General features: G+C 42.2%; 1 protein-coding gene across 1 annotated transcript in view; it reads left to right on the top strand.

The window, feature by feature from the left end:
* The first annotated feature begins 1,752 nt into the window (after positions 1-1,752).
* The window catches only part of syt7b (synaptotagmin VIIb), a 34,290-nt gene continuing 15,569 nt past the window's right edge, over positions 1,753-20,473 (top strand). The window contains exons 1-3 of the mRNA XM_053423514.1: positions 1,753-1,806; positions 6,899-7,320; positions 12,096-12,218. Of these exons, the coding sequence (XP_053279489.1) occupies positions 1,753-1,806; positions 6,899-7,320; positions 12,096-12,218 (599 nt within the window). The remainder of the gene's footprint in view (positions 1,807-6,898; positions 7,321-12,095; positions 12,219-20,473) is intronic.

Below are 20,473 nucleotides of genomic sequence, written 5' to 3'. Positions count from 1 at the left end.
ATCATGATTGACAGCTGAGACTGACTCGCCATTGGTCAAGTGAGACCTTGACATCGTTGCTCCGCTCCACGATCACTACTGGGCAGACTCTGGCTCCAAATGACATCACCACCCAAAGAGGGCGGCACCCAACTCCGGGATATTTTGGCTTCACTTTCATGCAGTAGTCAGAAGTGGAGAGACGTCCTCCATCATTATTTGCAGTCTGTGGTCCAACTGTTCCTTCGATGGGGAGGTGTCTGTCTCTCTTTATGTCACCGTTTTTAATGTGAATGTCCAGTCGCTCTGTGTTATTATTCCTGTCACCTCTTCCTCCACTCACTCATTGTTTTCTGCTCATTCTTTATCGCTATTCCCACCGTCCCTCATGTTCCTGTAAGCACTTTGAGGCTGCCTGATAGCCCCCCCGAGTCTAGTCCACTGAGCCCTGCTCCAAAAAAATATTGCGAGCTGTCCTTTGTGTACAGTGCTGCAATTAGGTGTCACAATGGCAAAATGTCTGTTTCATATCAGCCTCTGATCCATCACCTGGATGCATCTCACACGTCACTGAGGCATTTCGTGAACCTGCTCAGTCGTATCCTCTCCAATTACATCTTACTCAACTCTTTCAGAACCACAGAGAGATCGATTACTCTCCATCTGTGCGGTGGCGCTGAAACTATTGTAAAAAATCAGCGAGCAGCAACGATTGTTGTGATTGTGTTGCATTATACTTTTGACATATTATCTAAATGGCATTTAATAGGCAGATGATAGCGGCATTTCTGATATATGTGATAGCAGATAAGAGAGAGTTACTTGTTATTGTGGGAATAATTATGCTTTCAGGCAGAGAGAGCTTTTTTAATGTTTATCACCTTTCAAACTAAGAGGGAATTGGAAGTGTTTTACATGAGGGGAGGAAATGCTTTTGAAAATAGATTAAAAAACAATTAGAATCAAACTAAATCATTTAATCCAAAGCAGCAAAGCAGAGTATTAGGATACAGAATAATCATTCGTCAGAGTTGTATGACAGTGGGCCACATAGTCAGGAAATATCTCAATCAGAAATCATTCATTTTACTGTCAGCCCACGTTTCCTGTCTAATTGTTGTTGAAGCCGTTGTCCTGGTGTGCAGCTGTGTGTTGTGTGATTTGTCCTCACTCAGTGGAAGGTCCCTGTACTGAAGTCGACGTTCTGTCTTAAGTCATCTCTGGGTCTTCATTGGTTTTTGCAGTCTTGACTGTTGTACTCTGGAAAATGTTGTTTTGTCTCAGTCACCGAACTTTTCACTTCTTATTTCACTGACTGTCTGACTGACCTGGAAATATTCCCTCAAGTTGTTGCTGTCTGCTGGACACTTTCTCACCAGTTGGAAGAACTTTACTAATGATTCTTTTGCTCTCCGGTTCTGTACGTCTGTACATCTGTCTCTCGTCTCTTCCTCTCTCTCTCTCTCTTCTTTGTGTCCTCTCTTGGTTCTCTCTTCCTGTCTGTCCGTCCCGTGTTTCTTTCTCTACGATCCACCCCACCGTTCCTCCCAGTGGGGCCGCGGATAAGGGTGGGCAGGGCGGTGCTGGACCCTCACTGGGGGCCAGCGACAGTGGGGGTGCTTGCTCTGGGGCGGGGCCCAGTCGCAGTGACAGCCTTCGAAGCATGGTGACGGGGGGCAGCAAGGCCGGGCGCTGGCAGACGATCCAGAGCCACATGCATGCCGGAGGCCTGCGGTTTGGCAAGTGAGTGGCGCATGGTGACAGTGGGCACGCATGAGGGGCTACAGTGGGCACAACAACCGCATGGTGTGGAAATCGAGGAAGAGTGTGGGTTTGTTAAAGAACCATGAGTGGCACTGTTGCATGTTGCTCTTAAAACATGGAGCTTCAGTTGTTTGGAAACGTGCAGACGAAGATACTGTAAAAAAGGGCATCAGTCTACAGAGACTACCTGTGATGCATAAGTAACCCTTGAAGTCTCTTGACTCCCTCGCTCATACACAAATAACACTTTTATGTCAGCTGCCAAATATTCACCAGCTGATGTCAGGAAAGTCTCCGGCAGAGTGAATCCAGACAATGTTCCTCCGCAAGCTGCAATTTACTCAAGGATGTGGCAGTTGTGAGACTTTCAAAAGAAACAGATGCTCACAGAAGATCTTCAAAAAAATAGCTTGTTTATTCATCTGAAGTAACCGCCTTTAATCTCCGAGTGGGTTGTTGCATAAACAGCAGGAGAGAATCTGTATTAGGCCGGTGATGCCTAAGACAGACTTCCCTGCAGCACGGCTGGATGCAATGTAATTTGAACCAAAGCTCGCTTTGTACCAACATCTGGAAACAGCTGAGACGGTGCTTTGTTTTAGCAATTAGCTCAGACAACAGCCCGTCTCACTGCAGGTAGCAAATCACAAAGACTTTCTGTTGGTTTTTAATGGAGATCAGCTGGTAGTGTAAACACCAATGAATGACAATAAACCTTATGTGACATAACCAAGATTAAATAAATGTTACGTGTCAAGGACCTCTTAACTGACACAGATTATACTATGGGCCACCATTCATAATAATAACAATAATAATAATAAGAGTAATAGTCTTAGTAACAGTAATTGTTATAGTAATAGTAATACACTGTAAAACCTAATCTAACCTAGCCCTAACCCTAACCCTAATCTAATACATTTCATTATATAGCAGTTTTCTGTGCAGTGTTAGAAAAGGAACTTAACACCAAGAAGAAAAACTAATTTAAACCAGACAAGCGAGTTGACTCAAAGGAAACTGACTACATAAGCAACAAAGCAGTCAAAAATAAATAAAACGTTCAAAAGGTTTCAGAAAGAGTTCAGTGGGCAGAGAATTTGAAAGTGTTGGGTTCTGAAGAGCAAAGGCTCAATCTCCCTTTGTGACCAACTGTGACAAGACGTTTGCTTTTAGACGTTTTGTTACAGGACGTGCATGAAATTCAGAACGGAAAATAGTCAAACATTCTGACAGTGTGTAACCTATGTAGGAAATTACAGTGAAAATACATTATTTCCTCTTTTGAATCGAATCCCCTGAAGGAGCCACTTTGAGAACCTCTGCTAAATGTAGTAGACCCTTAATTTCCATTATGCAGGTAGATTAAAACTTGATTTTGTGATGTTTTTTTTCCAATTAACCCAAATGACAATATCTATTTGTGACCCCCTCGTCCTTGGTTTAACACAGAGTGCAATACTAATGAGTAATGGTCAGCACTCAGCCTCTGTAATTTGAATAATTTGTTGTCGCCCTGAAAAGGTGAAAGTGTCAAGTGTTTTCACAAAGAAAATAGCAGTGATTATAGTCGATCTGACAAAATCAGCAGTTTAGTGTAGCACACACAGATGTAGATGTAACCCAGAGAGTTTAGACCAGTTCTTATCATGAAAACTGATCCCAGGACAGGGATCGCACACGCACCCCACCACAGTAAAAGCCTGATGTAAGGTCAGAGACCAGACGTTACTATCGACTCAATAAATGCTCTTTATTCAAATACAATCTGTCCCATAGGTGTTAGAAGTGGAAAAGCTAAAACAGATTCTTAGCCGCTGAGAGCTTCATGTTTTTGGGAGGCTAATGAATACATGTTCTCACTGTATGTAAATTGAGGCCCAGATAATCAGCCTGTTGTACCATAATTCATAAACTGTTCATTCATTAAAGTCAGAACAGAATACAGCTGAATAGATTGATTAAAAAGTTTAGCCTGAGGCTCGCAGTCAAAGTCACTCTAGTGTTCATTCATGGTTATAACCAACTTTGTATTTATAAGACTGTGTCCTCGTTCGGATCAAAACAGATTCTTCTTGATTGGAGTGTACACCTTATAAACTGCTCCCACACATAGAGAATGAATAAGTTTTCATTTTGAGTAAATGATGCAGTGTGTTTAACAATATGTGCTTTATTTATAGAGATTCAGTGGAATATATACACTTAAACTTAATTTTTAGTTCTCCTGTTTTATTATTCCTCACTCCTGTCACTCCCCCTTTTCAAATCTGCCTGAATTTCCATTTCTCCTCTGGAATTGGTTTCTATTTTGGGCCATTTACTTCTCCCCCTCTCTGTCTTCCCCCTTCTCCCCCCCCCCCCCCCTCCTCTCTCTCTCTCTCTCTCTCTCAATTTTCCTTAATTATGAAATCATTCAAGGTTTTATAGTCATTTTAATTGACTTTCAAGCAAGAAGAAATGTGAACATAGCCTCTTAATCAGTCATAGGCAACCGAATATAAATATAGCTCATGCTCGGGGCACATGCCTGAATGACTGGTCCCAGTGCTGTGCAGACAGTAGAAACAGACAACAGTAGATGTACAGTACCTGAAAACGCATGTAGATGCAGCCATCGAGGACATTTTTGAAACTCGTTAATTCTTTGCCAAATTTATGACACTGAACAGACTGGCAAAATGTATCAGGACATGAAGTGGCTCCCAGATGTCTGGCTGCATGCCACCATTAGTCCATGTATTGAGTTTATTAGGATGTCAGTTACGGTAACGTATTTGTGTGGATGTGTAATGTATGTGTGAGTCAACAGACCTTTTATTTATCCTTTAAATTAACACCTGACTGAATATTCTGGTTCTTTGTTTGATGTTGTTACACTTCTATATATATGATTCACCTCACCAGAGCTCATGGCTCACAAGTCTCAAGAGATTTCACCAGAGGAATAATCCAGCAGGTGAAGAAAGCGTTTGTATACGAATGACAAGATTGTCATATAAACTGTATCTTACACGTTTTTGTTTTTATGCAAACTTAAAAAAACATAATACGGGTTTGAATAAGTTAAATCCCAGAAAAAACTATATATTTCAAATATAAAATTATTGCCATTTAAAGACTTACAACTACATAGTGTAAACAGCCCTATTACACCTTATAGGTGTAATTGGCATTATGCATTTTAATTAATTGACAGTGTTTCAGACACCTGACTGACAGGCTATCCCCCCCCCCCCCTCCCTCCCCCCCCATCCCCCCTTCTACTCTGCAGCTTCTTAAAAAACAAACACTGCAAACACACCTGTCACCTGACCACCACAGTGTTTAACTGAAATCACCACAGATACCTTATTTTTATATCAAATTATCAATCATGTGCTGGGCGTGCAGGGCTGCCAGGGTGAGTATTGCCCCAAAACAAGTTTTGAAAAAGTACCTCTACTCACAAGGAGGCTCTGACACGGACACAACATCTCGTTATGACCCGTCTGCCTGGCTGGATTGTTTATTTGGTTGGCTCTGCGGTAGACATGATAACAATATTCAGTGGAGCTCCTGGTTTTGTTTTTGGGTCCAATTTAACTGGTTCTGCAGCACAGCTGAGAACACAAAGAGAGATGGGGGGTGTGGCCAACCAAGCAGGGTTTTTTCTGCTTGAGATGCTGGTGCTGGTGTGGACTGTGGCTCGGGTCACATCTTTGTGTCCAACCTGTCCCGAGCCCAATGCGGTTGATGGAAGCTGCACTCAGTGTGTGCTACTCTGTCCATAATACACGTGGTTATTGCTTGTTTTACCAATTATTTGCAGTCCAAAAAATCTGCCTTGCCAACGTGATCGACCAAACCTGAACCCACATGTCATTTCAAAAGATTCTGGGCTGCCCCATCAGGTCCCGATCGTGCCTCGGCTGGGTATCCACTCTATGGTCATGCTACATCTAGTGGTAGTAAACTTCATGATATAACTTTCTCTAGATTTTTATGAACAAGGAGCCTAATCGTAGTTCTGGGACTTCTACTCTACCTTGTCTCTGCAGAAAAAAAAGGAAACGTTTGAAACGAAACAAAAAACTAAAAGATATATGTTACTTCACATTATTTATAGAGTTTAGTTAACATTCTCATCAAAGCCTATCCACAGGAAAGATCTCTAATGGTGTGCACTCTGTTAGCATGTGTGCATGTATGAGAGAAAAAGTGCATGAGTGCATGAATATTAGCTCCTTCTTTTATTTACAGCTTTACTCCGCTGCTCAGGGGGCACGTCTCCTCGCTCGCCAGCAGAGTTAGAGCCAAGTTAATATTGAGGAGAGCTGCGAACACAACTCAGGCCCCCGGCAGTAAATCCTCCCTCACAGCATTAGCTCCAGACAGAGCTGTTCAGCACAAGCTTACAGTCATCAGGCAGGCCAGTGATTGAGGGGAGGATAAGGGATGAAGCACTATTACATGATTGTAAGAGTAGCAGACCGGTAATTAGGGAGCGGACCTACAGAACGGTGATTTAAGGTGGTGTGGAGATAGATTGATGGGAGGGCTGAGGGTGAAGAAAAGATGAATGGCCCGAGGAGATGGACAGAAGTGATGGCGAGCAGCTGAGCTCGGGAAGCACAAAGGTAGAGGGGAGAAAGGGAGGGGGAAACAGCAGGAGCAAATGGGACCTTGGAGACGGACTGGTGGATGTAAAAGGCAACAAGGCAAGAAGGTAGAAGTAGGTCAGGGCTGATTGGGGAGAGACGTCACGTACAGAAACAATCTAGAGCAGATTCAAATGAAGCCACAGCGACGCTTAACCTCAGCTTCAGGTTTGGTTTTACTGCCGTTTGGAAGAATAATTGATTGTTTACACATTACACGCTTGCCCATCCATATACCCATAACCTGGCATAATCTCCAAATCCTAAACAATTACTTTCAAACAGATGTTCCACAGTTATCAAGAGCTTTTTGACAACTCTGTTCTTCTTTCTTTTCTTTCTTTCACTTTCACTTTGTTTGTTTTGGATGCAAACACAACTTTCACACTTTTTAATATTTGCTTTTCTTTCTTGCCATTTTTTAATATCAATATTGTCGTGTGTGACCAACTTTTTCATACTTTCATTCTTTCTAAATGCTTGTTAAACCTCCTGCCCTGTCCCGTGTCACTCAGGCTATCTCTAACTCTGATTTCTGCCTTGTGCTGTCCACCTCTTTGTCTGCTGCTCCTGTGTGTCTGCTCAGTTTCGGGGATGCCTCCCTCTCATCTGCGTCCACCTTGGAGCACATCCCATCCTCGGCCGTGGCACGCCCTCGGCCCCTCGTCCGGCAGCAGAGCCTCCAACAGCCCCTCACTCACCAGCCCCCTCCGGGCCCCAACGACCCCCCAGTCACATCCCAGAGCCTGGGCCAGCTTCACACGGGCCCAGGCGGCGGAGGCCACCGTGGGGGCCCGCGGGGGGTCCGGGGGAGTCCGGCTGGAGCCTCCCGGCACAGAGGAGGAGGAGGGGCAGGCCGGTCAAGGTCCAATCCGGGCAGCTGGGATCACATGATGGAGCAGATCCGGAACAGAGGGCTGGACGTCAAGTCGTTCTTGTAAGTGTAATACGAACTTTATTTTGAAGTTTCTAGGGTTGACACAGCTCATTTGCCTACCTGCTCACTGCATGCTAACATCCCTGCACTAAAGCCTACTCTCATTTTTTTATGAAAGAGTTTTTAAGATGTGTTGATTCAGCTCAGTTGCCATTTTGGAGGCTGTGCTGTAGTTTGGTTATTCACTTTATCTACTCAGATGGATAAAACTACTGTTGTCGATGTCAATCTTTAAAGAGCTACAGTAACCTCAGGCTAATGGTGGCTATCCAATGATTAGACATAGCAAGCTAACATTAGACTATTGTGATTGTACATACATCGTACATACGCTGTACATACATCTTTCACACATCAACTGGCTTGTACGCTAATTCAACAGAAAGAAGTCATTTTCATGTAAGGGAGCTTATGCTCAATAATGCTTAATATTATCCTGGGCTCACCGCTCTTACCTCAAATATTGAACAAATTTAGATGTTATGTTTTAGTCTGTAATGTACAACCACTTGTACTGCGATTAGTTTTTTGGTGAGCACGTCGTAGTTTTTGTATGCGAATGATATTACCTTTGCTATATTCTTTCCAACTTAATAATATTTTGGTCGATGTGGGGATTGTGAGGACTGAATTGTTGACTTGCTAATAGTGACTGGTGTTAATATTTTCCGATTCAGGAAACAATTCTATCCGCATTGTTTTTGGTCCCTTTCAAACTTTATGATTGATGGTTTTGAGTCTTTTTAAGACAACCGGGTCGTGTCCAGGTCACAAGGCATCGGTGTAAATGCCCAAATTAAGTTCCAAGTCTTTCTACATTTTGTCGATTCTAAAGTCATCAGATCGAGTCCGCAGCTCTGATTCAAAGTTACTGGTGACTATACTGTGACATTTTATCTTGTGAAGTGAAACTACAAAGTGGTATGAAATTAAAATGTTCTTCTGCAGTTCAATTACCTCAAAATTGTTCTTTGAAACTCTCTTGATAATTTAGTTTTACCATTATTTCACAAAAATGAAACACCCTAAACATTACCCACCATGGATCAAAAGATTGTTCTTTCACACGACAGTTACCAAGGTCATCATCGTTGTTTTCGGATTCATTCAGCAGTGAATAGATCGGCTGATTGTTTGAGGTACAGAGCACAGGGAGCATCTCTTCCTCCATTTGACTTGAATGACAGATTACAGATTATGTGCTCTACATAGCAGCCTCACGTAAACGCCCACTCCCCTCCTGACCACGGGCACAGACACTCACACACATCCACACACAGCTATACGCTCCTGTACTTTTTGCATGTCCTCCCCTTTAATAGTGTCTCGAGGCCAGTGACATCCCCGCCTATGTGAATCACCGTTCAAAGAAGGCTGGGCACATATATATATATATATATATATATATATATATATATATATGGGATGGCATCACCCATTGTCAACTGTTCTCATGAATCTCACAGGACTGAACACGTCAGCTGTGGACCCTGGAGGGGCCGACACTGTGGGCAGGGGGGCTGTTGTGCATTTGAAATCCGATCAATGGGGTATGAACAACCAAATGCAGCAGTTTTACCTTCCACGTGTTACACCACATGGATACCGAGCCACCACACTGTATATTTCAGACGAATAGAGCTGATGTAGGGTAATGATTTCAGGGACCTCCATCTTTTGTGGTCAAAGATACAAATCCATTCACCTGATCGATGAGCCTCATGTTGGTGGTGTTTACACATCCCCTGTGGGTCACTTTCGCTAAAGAGCTAACGTGTTCAGCTTGTTTGTCGATTTTGTTCAGCACTACAGAAATAACATGCAGGCTGGGGAAATAGAGGAAATGTGAAGATGCAATTTTTCCCTTCAAGATACTTATTACGATATATGGACTTTGTGTATCAGTAAATATGATCACCAATTCCATACCTGAAAAAACTGTAGCTTATTATATATTATAGAGCTAATTTTGACAGCTGCATGCTACCTACCATTTATGGAAGTCATGATGCTATGATTGTTGTTTGACTCATTGCTTTTATTTAACTGGTAACAGTCCTGCCACTCCTCGAAACTGAAGTCTTGCAGTTGCTTAACACCGCTTTTTTATTTGTGGGACTTTCCAATATGACATTTTGCCAAATCACAACAGTACATAGATTTGTGCACCCAGCGATGTCCAACCAGACATTTTCGGTAGGATCCGAACTATTTTGGTCAGTTGTATGACATACGGGAATGAAGGAGAAATAGATGTAACTTAGAAATACCATGCTTTAATAAACAGATGACAAAAATTCATTTCAACCTTTTAATCCATCGGAAGTTTGGTCATGTTTGTTCCCAATTAGTCATCAAGATAGATGGATTTAATTTTTCACATTCAATTTAGATAACCTTTTCATTTTGCAAGTTTATAACAATCTCTGTGATTACATAAGGATCCACCTCCCATCACCTTGTGAGAGTGACTTTCCAGTCACGGCAAAATAAAATTGAAAATCAGGCAAAACCTCCTTTCATAATGAAATATTTAAAGGATGTAAGAGGAAAAATCAGGGTGGAATAGCTCTTTGAGAAATTACTGTGGCAACGACGATGCAGAAAGGCTGTCCTTGGAGCAGTGGCAGTGTTAGAAGCTGAGAAAAGGACTCAGTAGAACCAGAGAAAAATGTATGAGTACCAAGAATTATGTGCAACATGTGTCTGTATGTGGGTTGTTATTTTGAGACTTTGAATTTCAAGGTTGGTTGTGGGCAAACGTTTGTTCGTTAAGGTCACTCGTTGTTTGGCCTCTTGAATTCTCGGCACTTTAGTGAGATGTAATTTACTTCAGGCACGTTTAGAGGAATACTACCGGCTGTACATTTATTATATTTTTTGGTTGCAGGTTTTTTTCATGGCCTCTTCCATTCTCGTGGATTTCCTTCACTTCTCTTCAGATTTTTTCTGCATGTCATCTCAACTACCTCTTATTTTCTCTCTCAAACGATTCATACCCTTCTTTGAGGCTTTTGCTCATATATTTATACACTTTTTCTTTTCTTTGGTCCAGATAATGTATGATGATTAAGCCATGGAGATAATAGTGATCCTCTACCTCTCTGCTAATGATGGTCATTTTATTATTATTAGTATTATGGCCTCGGGCCATTCATCATTATTATTTATTTAATGACCATCATTTCTGGAGTGGATAAAAAAAACCTCAGAAGACATTGAATGCTCCCTAGTGCTAGAAAAAGCTCATACTCCTCACTGATGCATTGTTTAACCTCATATATTTGATGATGAATTGTGAGCAACAGTGCCGTATGGATTTTATAAACGGTCATATATAATAGGGTCACAGATGATGAATATCTCTTGTATTTTAATTAGACACTATGAAACAATAAATATTAGAGGTGCATGTATTCTAATATGATCCATGCGGCATCAGGTCAGCGTTAAGTAGCTGAAGAGAGAATTAATTCAGCGTTTGTCAAATAGACTGACACCAAAGCCATTGGTCTCTCCATGCACTCATGCTAATGGTACAGCATAAAGTACATTAAGTAATCATAGGCACTACTCATTATCCAGAGCCTGAGAATAAGAATATGTACTAATTCAATTGGATGGCTTTTAATGGCACACTCTCAACCTTGCAAAATAGAAAAGAAAAATAACAGTACAGATCCTTTTCTTCACTTCTAATTTACTAAGATAATAAATGATGAGAAACAAGTCAGATGGCTGAGGATTGTGCTTTAGTTATTTGTGTAAGGGAGATAACTGGTTGTGGAAATGGCGGATTATGTTGTCTGATATATGAATATAACTGTAGACTAAGACAATACTGCAATACGTATAATATAATGCCCTAACGCTTACTTGCTGGTTACCTTTAACATCTTTAATTAAGCCATTGCTAAAATATGCGCATCAGAGTTCAGTGCCAGTCCTCGATCTACAGCTGAAAGTAGAATAGCCCCAATAGTCCCCTTATGAAACCACATTTAAATTCACAACACTCATAAATATCAGTCCCGGAAGCACGTCAGATTTTTGTCATCAAGATTCATGAATTATTCTTGTAGAAATCAAAGAGATCTTGCAGACAAACTTCCTCCAGATCCAGACCAAATTTTGAGTGTTCCTCCCTCGACCATGCCCCACCCCTCCACAAAATTTAGTGGAAACCGAGTTATTTTAGCATAATCCTGAAAACTAACAAAAAATGCAGATGTAAATATAACCTCTCAGCAGCAGTTATTACTGAGAGAGAAAGCAAAACGCCACAGAGATGCATTGTACAATTTAATGCATATACTGATGTAGGTTCATGTTTATAGCTTTTATGTTTTTTTCTCCAAATACAATAAACCAAAGAAATCCTGTGTTTTTCCCTGTTTGGAAAATGATAAAGCTCAGTGATGTTAAATCATCTGCGAGAAACTAAATGGAGGAGTAGAGATGCATGTTTTGAAGTGTTGCTGGAGTGTTAGATGAATGAAGTCTGTGTTGTGTTCTCACTCCACGGCAAAGTGGTGTGGTTGAGATTGGCTCCAATGTAAAGTAAAGACTGAGCATTTGTTAAAGTGAAATAGTGTCCTCACAACAGTCTACCGCCTCTCTCCCCCTTTCTCTTTGTACATGAAATGAATGTGTGCCACCTGTGTTTGAGTCACTGCCTTTTGTTGTGTTGTTTTGATGTGTATGCTTGAGTATTTGTGTACCTATTTGTCTACATACCTGTGTGGTGTCTGTGTTGTGTTTGTCTTTGTGTCCAGCGAGGGGAAGATGGTTGTTCTGTCTCTAGCTATCGGGCTGGCTGAACAGGATGACTTTGCCAACCTCCCAGATCTACAGGAAGCACCAGCCAGCCAAGAAAATGAAACCACACCAGAAAAGAGGTAATGAGAGAAACGGAGAGAAGAATAATGGAGGGAGTGTGATTAGTTAGGAGCAAAAACAAAACAAGTGGCTGCTTGCCGGGGCTGTTTGTCTCTGTGACCATAGACTGTACATAAAGATGAACGACAAGGCAGCTCCCAAAAGTGAAGCCAAGTGTCTCGATCACCACCTGGTGGGTGGCTGCAGTACAGGCCCTAAACCCAGCCTCCTCCATGTTAGTTAATGGGGCTGGACCACAATAAAAAGTCAAATGCATTTCTCTCAAAGATGTTGTATGTTCAAGTGCTCAGTTTTAATGGTAAGATTGGTTTTAATCAGTTAGTTAGTTAAAATGAGGTGAAAGTTCATGATTGACAGCTGAGACTTACTCGTGATTTGTGAAGCATGCAGAGCGTGTGTGTCGACAGGATCTCGCTACTGAGACTCTGTCTCCTAATCGCTACTGTGCAGACTCCAAATGCGCAAAATGGCTGCCTTCGTATCCAAGATATTTTGGCTTCATGTCTTGATACTGGGAGGAAGTGTCGTCCATCTTTATAATGGCTTTGTGTGTGACAAACCAAACTAAAAAAGGGAAAATAGGCTAGCTACTTAATTTTTTTATTCTATTTAAAGGACTATCACAAAAAGGTAAAACAGAAAGGACCGGCTGCAGTTTTAATACCCTTGTATAATTTAAGAAGTCATTAGCTAGCTCCTAACTACTGTTTGCCTACACTTCTTGGCAATTTTTTCTTCCTCAGACATTAATAATTATTGATGACATGTGATAAGATACTTCAAACCCATTAATATCAAATTACTTGATACGATGGCTGTAGCCAAGAATTAGAACACTGATGTCAAGAGGCCAGATTTTAAAGGGCAACCCTTTCCTACTTACTAGTTAACAGTTTGGTGTTCTGAAAGCCTTCTCTTCCACCACATGTGATCGACTGTTCATGTCATTATTTATTTAAAAGACACATAATAAATACATAATACAGATGACATGACATCACACTAACAGTTACATCAGTTTAGTTTTACCAGTCTCTCCACCAATCTGTTGTTCTATGATTTACACTCAACTAAAAACTCAGACTCAGTATTTTCTTTTCTTCTGTTTGATTTCCTCTTCCTGTCATTATATGTTTTCTCCAATTTTTCTTTCCAGCTTCACATTTCCGGTCCCTCTCTCCCATCTTGCGTGTCTTCTCCACCCAGACCTTTGTAAATCTGCTCCTCTGCAGTTCTTCGCTAGAGCTTTGATCTTTGAGTCGTAGGCACGGAAAAAAGGGCATCCTCATTATTTAGAAGTAAAGTTCCTCGCATGAAACACTTGTCTAAAAATATGCTAACCTCTCATCCACCAGTGATCTCACAGCTTCTTTCAGAGACGAACACAGTCTCTCAGCTGCTGAACAAATGACTAAACTTGCTGCCCTCTTATCAACGTCCGAATGACTGAGGAATAAAGTGTTTAACCCGCTCTTTTGACACATAATCCTACATATATTTGTGTAGGATTCTTTTAGAAATGCTTCTTTTTTTAAATTTCAAGAATGAAGAAGATTGTCTCAAAAGCTCCCTGCAGTTGCCTCAGAGTGTGCTGTTCTAAGTAGGTCATCTGTGAATTTGTGGTCGATGAAAAATAGCTCTCTTGGAAGAAAAAGACATAATAAATTTGTCTTCTTTATGTTGTTCTTGCAGCTATTATGATCCTTTTTTATGCTTTTAAAATTTAATTAAAAGAGGGTTGAGTCAGGGGATGTGGACCAGCTTACCCCTCGTCCCCCCCGTTGTCTGCTCGCCCTCTCTCTGTGAGGAGCTCTGTCAGGCACCCAACTCTAATCACAGGCAGCCAGTGAGCCTCTACCCCAAGGGGTCGCGTGGGCCAAGTCGTCTAGTGTCCTTCCTCACCTAATAACAGCTCTCCATCATCATTTCTGTCCATCTCTCCCATCTCTCTGTCTGTATAGTTACCCCGTAAGCTCCTTGTACTCGTCTCCCGCCTTGCTCCCGGCTGTTTTCACGGAGCCCAGTAGACTGAGAACAATGGAACAGGATGATCCCGGCAAGAATATATGTGACAAGACAAGATGCTGTCAGACAGTGGGAGAGACACAGAAGAAAGAGTGGGAAACCTTTGCTCTTAGCTTTCTAGATAGATATGCTACATGATAAAAATAGAACATCCCATAGAGATCTCAGATTCCCTTGGTTTATTAATGAAATCAAATACAGCTCGCAGCACAAATATCTACAAAGACCAAATCTGGAGGAAAGGGGAAAGAATAGGATAAAAACAAAAGCTGTGTGCTCTGTGTATTAGGTCAGATCTATTTTTGTTCAGACAACCCTTCTAAATATGTACAGTAAACAAGCAGACCAAGTAGCGCCCTGTCCCCGTTCAACAGCTTTTATATATTTCACATTTGAAATTACTGGTTTCAATAAACTTTTTGAACACTTTGGGGCAGCACATCAAACTCAAAACATAACAATTGCATCCTTAGGGTAAACATGTTGCAAACATTTGCCTGTTAACACAACTACATTTAAACATTGGCATTTATTGAGTGCTGCGTTTGTCTCTGAAGAATGCAAGTCCAACATTCACCTCCTTTTTCGTTCTGTTTTGGTCTCCACCAGCTCCTGAGGATAATATAGCCGTTTTCAGACATGAACTACTGAAGATAGTTGGGTCCGGACCTTCTATTGCCTCTCCCATTTGAAGTGGCATATGTGTCGAGCGTGCAGGATACAGGACATAACACATACATTTTGCTAAGGATATCATGTGTGATTGTTTCAAGCATAACAAAACCGTTGTCTGCACTTTTCACCAAAAGCTCTCGAATCTTGTCGTATTTCCAAGTCGAGATTGTCTGCGTCTTCTACGTGAAGGGCACTTTTCATCTAGACATAATTCTCATTTTTTTTCTTCCAGTTTTGTATCTGTCGTTTGTTAGAAAGAGGATCCACATGCTCTCTCTCTCACGGTGACATTATCCTGCTACATTCTCACGCTTATGCTCATGGGCTTACTCAGACAGCCACCATAGTAAAAACTCTCAACTGACATTTGCGTTGGATAATTTGTAGAAAAATATGTGGAGTCCAGTGCATGTGAAAGCAGCCTATTCCTTTATTGATCCACTGCATCTACCAGCTTGTGATATGTGGTTTTGAGCAGGTATTTTGGAATAGTTGCTTCTGGAGATAAGGTTGGTGAGAGCAGAGAGACCGAACCAAACTCTGAAATGTGTGTGCTGTAAAACCCAATCATTGAGATAAAAGAGGCGAAACAGCTCTAATGAGATCTGCACAGTTATTTGACATTATGCAGAATCTTTTGATTCATTGTTAATATAAAAATATTGCTGCAGCTTTACTGTGTTTTTAGGATTTAATCAGTAATCCATCCACATAGCAGTGGTTCTGTCAGGAATCGTAATGCGGGTAGAGAGGACTCTGATGAAACTCATGAAAGAGAGAAGTTGTATCCCTCATTACATAAACAAAATGATGTCTGATTTGTATACTCGTACAGAATACGAGTTTACAGCCGATGAGTCCGTGGTGATATACAGGTAGATACTGTGGCTGTGTACACTCGGATGCAGGGAGCTGCTCATCAAAGCTTGTAACATGAGGTTTGATCTATTTTTACCTGCTGCCACTCATTTGAAATCTGAGATACTTGCACAGCCAGTTTTATTCAATTACATCTGATTCACATGTGCTGAGGTGGTGGAGATCCAGTAAAACCGCCGCTGAACAAAGTTGCAGAGTTCGATATCGCTAGCGTGTTGTGTTGTGTTGTGTTGTGTAAGTGCTTTCATGTTTAATCTGTGATTTGGGATACCGCTGCAGCTTTAACTCCTGCCTACAAAAGCTGCCTTGTATTTATTACATCCCAGAGATCAAATCCCCTTAAACTCCAATGTTGTGATCACAATTAATTATATGGTCGTTGAGGGACACATTTCCTTTTTAGCTGATCTGTTCTCTCCAGACAAAGCCTGTGTTTTATTATTACTCAGTCTGTTTAACATGAATGGTCCTTCAACCTCTTACATGGAGATTCTCGTTATCAGTCAGGGTCACAGTGGCGGACCGGACCTAATCACCCACCTGCAGATCTCTATGATGGAAGCTCCGAAGCTGTTTGTGTTTTTATTATCCCGGAAAGCTGTTGTTGGATGGCAGAGCTGCATCTTAATGAGCGTGGAGATTTTATGCTACTGGAAAATGAATATGAATAAACCCAGAAGAGCTCGCTGGCCCCGGACAACCTCCACTCACAATGTTGAGTTCGTAGAAGCTGCAAATTGTGCAGCAGTTTCTGAAACATCACCGCCTGCCTCTGTTCAATCCAAGCCAAGAATGTGTTGTGCCCACACACACTGTCAATGATGGGATGTTCAAATTAAGAGTGGATCACGCTGAAGGTTTCCACAAAAACATAAAGCTGCACATTTGATGATCCTGTTAATTCACAATTAAGAAATTACTTGTTATTAACTGATACTGATGTATTTGATCATGATTTAAGCACTGCTGTGGGTCCTGGTGTGCTATTAACATAGATTTCTATTCAAAATCGAAACTGTCCAACAGAACACGACATTTGTTGCAGGCTGTCACACAAACAATGGGCGTGTGCATCGCTGGCACTGGCGGCCTCAGTGGGAATCAAACTTCTAATCTTGGCAGCGCTGATGTGACACTGCATTCGCTGAGTTGCACAATGCGGGACGGTACAGTATTAATCAAGCAGGAAGTTGTTGCCACCCTTTATCAGCTGGCATATCCGACTCTTTCAATTGTGCACTTGAGCCAGCAATCAAAGTGAGTCAAGCCTCCCATAATGACTCTCCCGGCCCGGCCACTGGTCCCCACGGCAGCCTCTGGAGCCGGCAGTGGCCTGGGAGGAAAGATGATTGGAGAGAAAAAGCGATGTAGGTCAGCACAAACGAGGCATCTTTTTAAAAACCCTGTCAGATCTGAGTCTGGAGCTCATTTACCATCCAGCCTGGTCGCTCCTCGTGGCTACAGGCAGGGAGCTGATTTAAGGGAGCCCATGAAAGGAAAGTGAAGGGGACGTCACAGAGAAGGTGACAGTGAGAAGCACAAGAAAGAAAAAAAAACTGTGGTGTTCTTAAAAGTAATTTAACATATTTGAAAGCGTTTTTTTTATCTCACTACATGTTTACTTAATGCGGGGGATTGACACCAACGACTCCCTGTGGATGAATCTGGAGGAAAAGGCAACAGAAGTCTATTCAAAGAACATCATGCCGGTCGAATACTGCCGACGGCTCCATTAGTTGTATTAGGCTGCGTGTTGAGGCGGGTGGCTGCTGAGTGATTTGTCCCTGCTGGTGGGGAGCGCTGAGTGGGCTGACACCGGAGCCTGAGCCTCATCCATCATGGGACATGGGACCCGTATTGTGTTTCGTGGTCTCCTGGGGCCAGCGTATGATCAGCAAGGCCCATGATACAATATGTTTATGGAGACGCACTTCCCTGTTGGTAACCCTCATTCCTCATGTTCTCGCCCGTCCATCCACTTCCCCCTCCCTCCCCCTCTCCCCCTCTCCCCATCAGTTTCCTCTCCACCCTCAGTGGCCCGTTATTTTCTTCCTCGGTGAGACGTTCTCCTCCGTTCCCTCTCTCCACCTCTGCCTTCTCGCTCAGTCTGTTTGCCGCGCTTTATTTAATTGCGTCTACTAAAGCCATTTTCTGACTTTGCCATGGTGTTGTGCCTGTTTGTTTCCTTTCCTTCCTCCTTCTTGCATTCCACCATGTCCTTAGTCAGACACTTCGCTCTCTCCTGAGGGCGTGTGCTGGCAGTGTGACAGGATGATGTCACAGCAGCGCTCCTCTGTTAGTGCAGATGACTGTCAGCTAGGCCAGACACTGATGAATTTGCTTCATTGCCAAACATCAGAAAAAGGAATGAGATTTCCCTGAGGAGCGTTTTCATGTACTGATATAGAGTATTTTTGCTCACACACCCACCAGCCTTCTGTAACATCCCAGTATCACATTTCAAAGCACTGGTTGCAACTGTTAAGATTTAACATTTGGCTCAGCATGTGAGGTATTACAGTTTTACATGCCACAGCTCTGTTTCTAGCTTGTGTATGATAAGGAAGTCAATATTATCACTATCTAATACTATTTCCCCATGAGGCCAGCTACAAAAATACATGTAATAAGTCTATGTCACTTTATTACTTATATCTTATCCTAAGGTGGTTACTTTTTTATTTTGGCCTGACTTGAAGTGGAACCGATGGAGGCTGAAACAAACAAAAACCCAGATTTATCTTCTCAATTTACGTTTTCTTCTCAGGTGTTTTTCCAGTCATGGAAATGTTACAGCTTTCTACCACACATAATGTCATAGGGACGATGTCGGGGTGGATGGTGGGTGTTCAAAGCAGAGGACTTTGATTCTTGAGACCTCTGGGCATTTCCATAAAACAGACTTCAGCCATGGCTGAGGAGGAGTTTAGGTCTCAACAACTAGATCTAAAATCTAAAATTGATTAAGGTCTTTTATTTTGAGACATCACAGAAGAGTGAAACAATGCAGACCTGCAGCAGAGCTGAGAGGCTCTGGCTTCTGTATGTGGCAGAGGTCTGAACTTCTTCTAATTCTTCGATCAGCCTCAGGAGAGTTGGGAAAATGAAGGGTCCCATTATGTGGAATGAGAGTTTTCCACGTCTTTTACGAAACCATTGCCTGTTCGAAACCTGCCTGTTTGGAATGGGCTGTTTTTTGATAGGCCTGTATAGAACTTTTGCAGATTTATTTCTGAAACTGTAAAAGCGACCTGCAGTAATTGAGCCACAAATAAACCTGCTGCTTGACTCAGTCCTCAGAATCCTGAAGCTGCTCAGGAAGAAGAAGCAGAACTGGAGAATCAGTTGTCATTGCCGTTGTTACGAAAGTTATTTTGTCTCTTACATCGATGATGCCCAGCCGCCACTGCCGCAGAGCACTGGCAACTGTTTATTCAAGGTTTATTAATATTGAACGTATCAGGGTCCAAATCGCACCAAATTGGATACTGCAGCCTGTATTCAGGAACGGTGCCTTAAAAGTTTCTCACTTTTCCCCAGGGGAGAAATGCAGCAGGACAATGTGGTAGCGAAGAGAAAAGATCCCGTTGAGACCCGTGTGTGTAAAAAAAGCATTGATCCTTGCTTTTACATACACTATACACACTTGACATATGAAAGTGATGATGATGTCTCTGCGTTGTCCCTTGTGGTGTAATGACTCACTTTGCCCAATAACATAAAGGATGGCTTCCACCTCTGTCCAGAGGCCACAAGGTCAAAAGTCAGTTTGGTGTGGTGATTTCTCCAGGGACCTATCCCCAGAGAATGGCTATGTGTGTGTGTATGTGTGTGAGTGTGTGTGTGTGTGTGTTTGTGTGAGTACGTGCATGCTCATTTGTTTTGTTGTAGAGTTGCTCATAACAAATCAGAGCTTGTTTCAGTCTGATGTTTATGACTGTTTTATTGACAGGCAGAAGAAGGTATCTCCATAGTTTCTCATTTCAGTCTTTGTTGCTTCGAGTGTCATGGCTGGAGGTTCGTCTCTTCTTTGTTTCAACGAATCAGCCATTTTCAGCAGGAGCTCACACACACCCACCGGCCCAGCGCTGTGTGCTGTGGTGTTTTCACAGGGGGGTTGCAGGAGTGTAGGTATGAAGGAAGTCAAAGAGTGCGTTTCAAAGGCTTTCTAAATGTTCGGTCCCTTTGCCCCGTGGGCTTTTTTCTATTTTCAGTATCCGACCCTCTCCGTGGAACTTCCTTGGATTTCACTGCCCACTTTTGAAGGCTCCTGTTACCATGGCTACCCCATGTAAAATACATGATGGTAGTGAGTACAACCTTAAGTGGGAGCACACATTTCAGTAGTCATGGTTACAACAACCTCTAAAGGATGAATTATGTAACTGGTGTTGTGTTTCAGACAAGATAGTGGCTCGCAGGCAGAAATAGGGGCGACTTATATAGAGCTCCAGATATTTCTCCTTCTGTTCGGGCAAATTCCAAAGTTGATGGCGGCGAGTTTTACTTTCTAATATTGAAAAATGTTAAGTTCGTGTCTAGTTTTGTCGCAGAATCCTCAACTGCAGCGGGAATAATTCAATTGTCTTTTTGGAGACGAATAACTGAAATCCTCCCTCGTCTTTCTCCAGTGTTCCTGCAACATGTCTCATCATTTCCTCAAATCGGATTTCAG

The sequence above is a fragment of the Pleuronectes platessa genome, chromosome 1 (genome assembly GCF_947347685.1).
Source record: "Pleuronectes platessa chromosome 1, fPlePla1.1, whole genome shotgun sequence".
Lineage (NCBI taxonomy): Eukaryota > Metazoa > Chordata > Actinopteri > Pleuronectiformes > Pleuronectidae > Pleuronectes > Pleuronectes platessa.
Note: the sequence above shows the minus strand (reverse complement) of the source record. Positions and strands in the feature narration are given on the sequence as shown.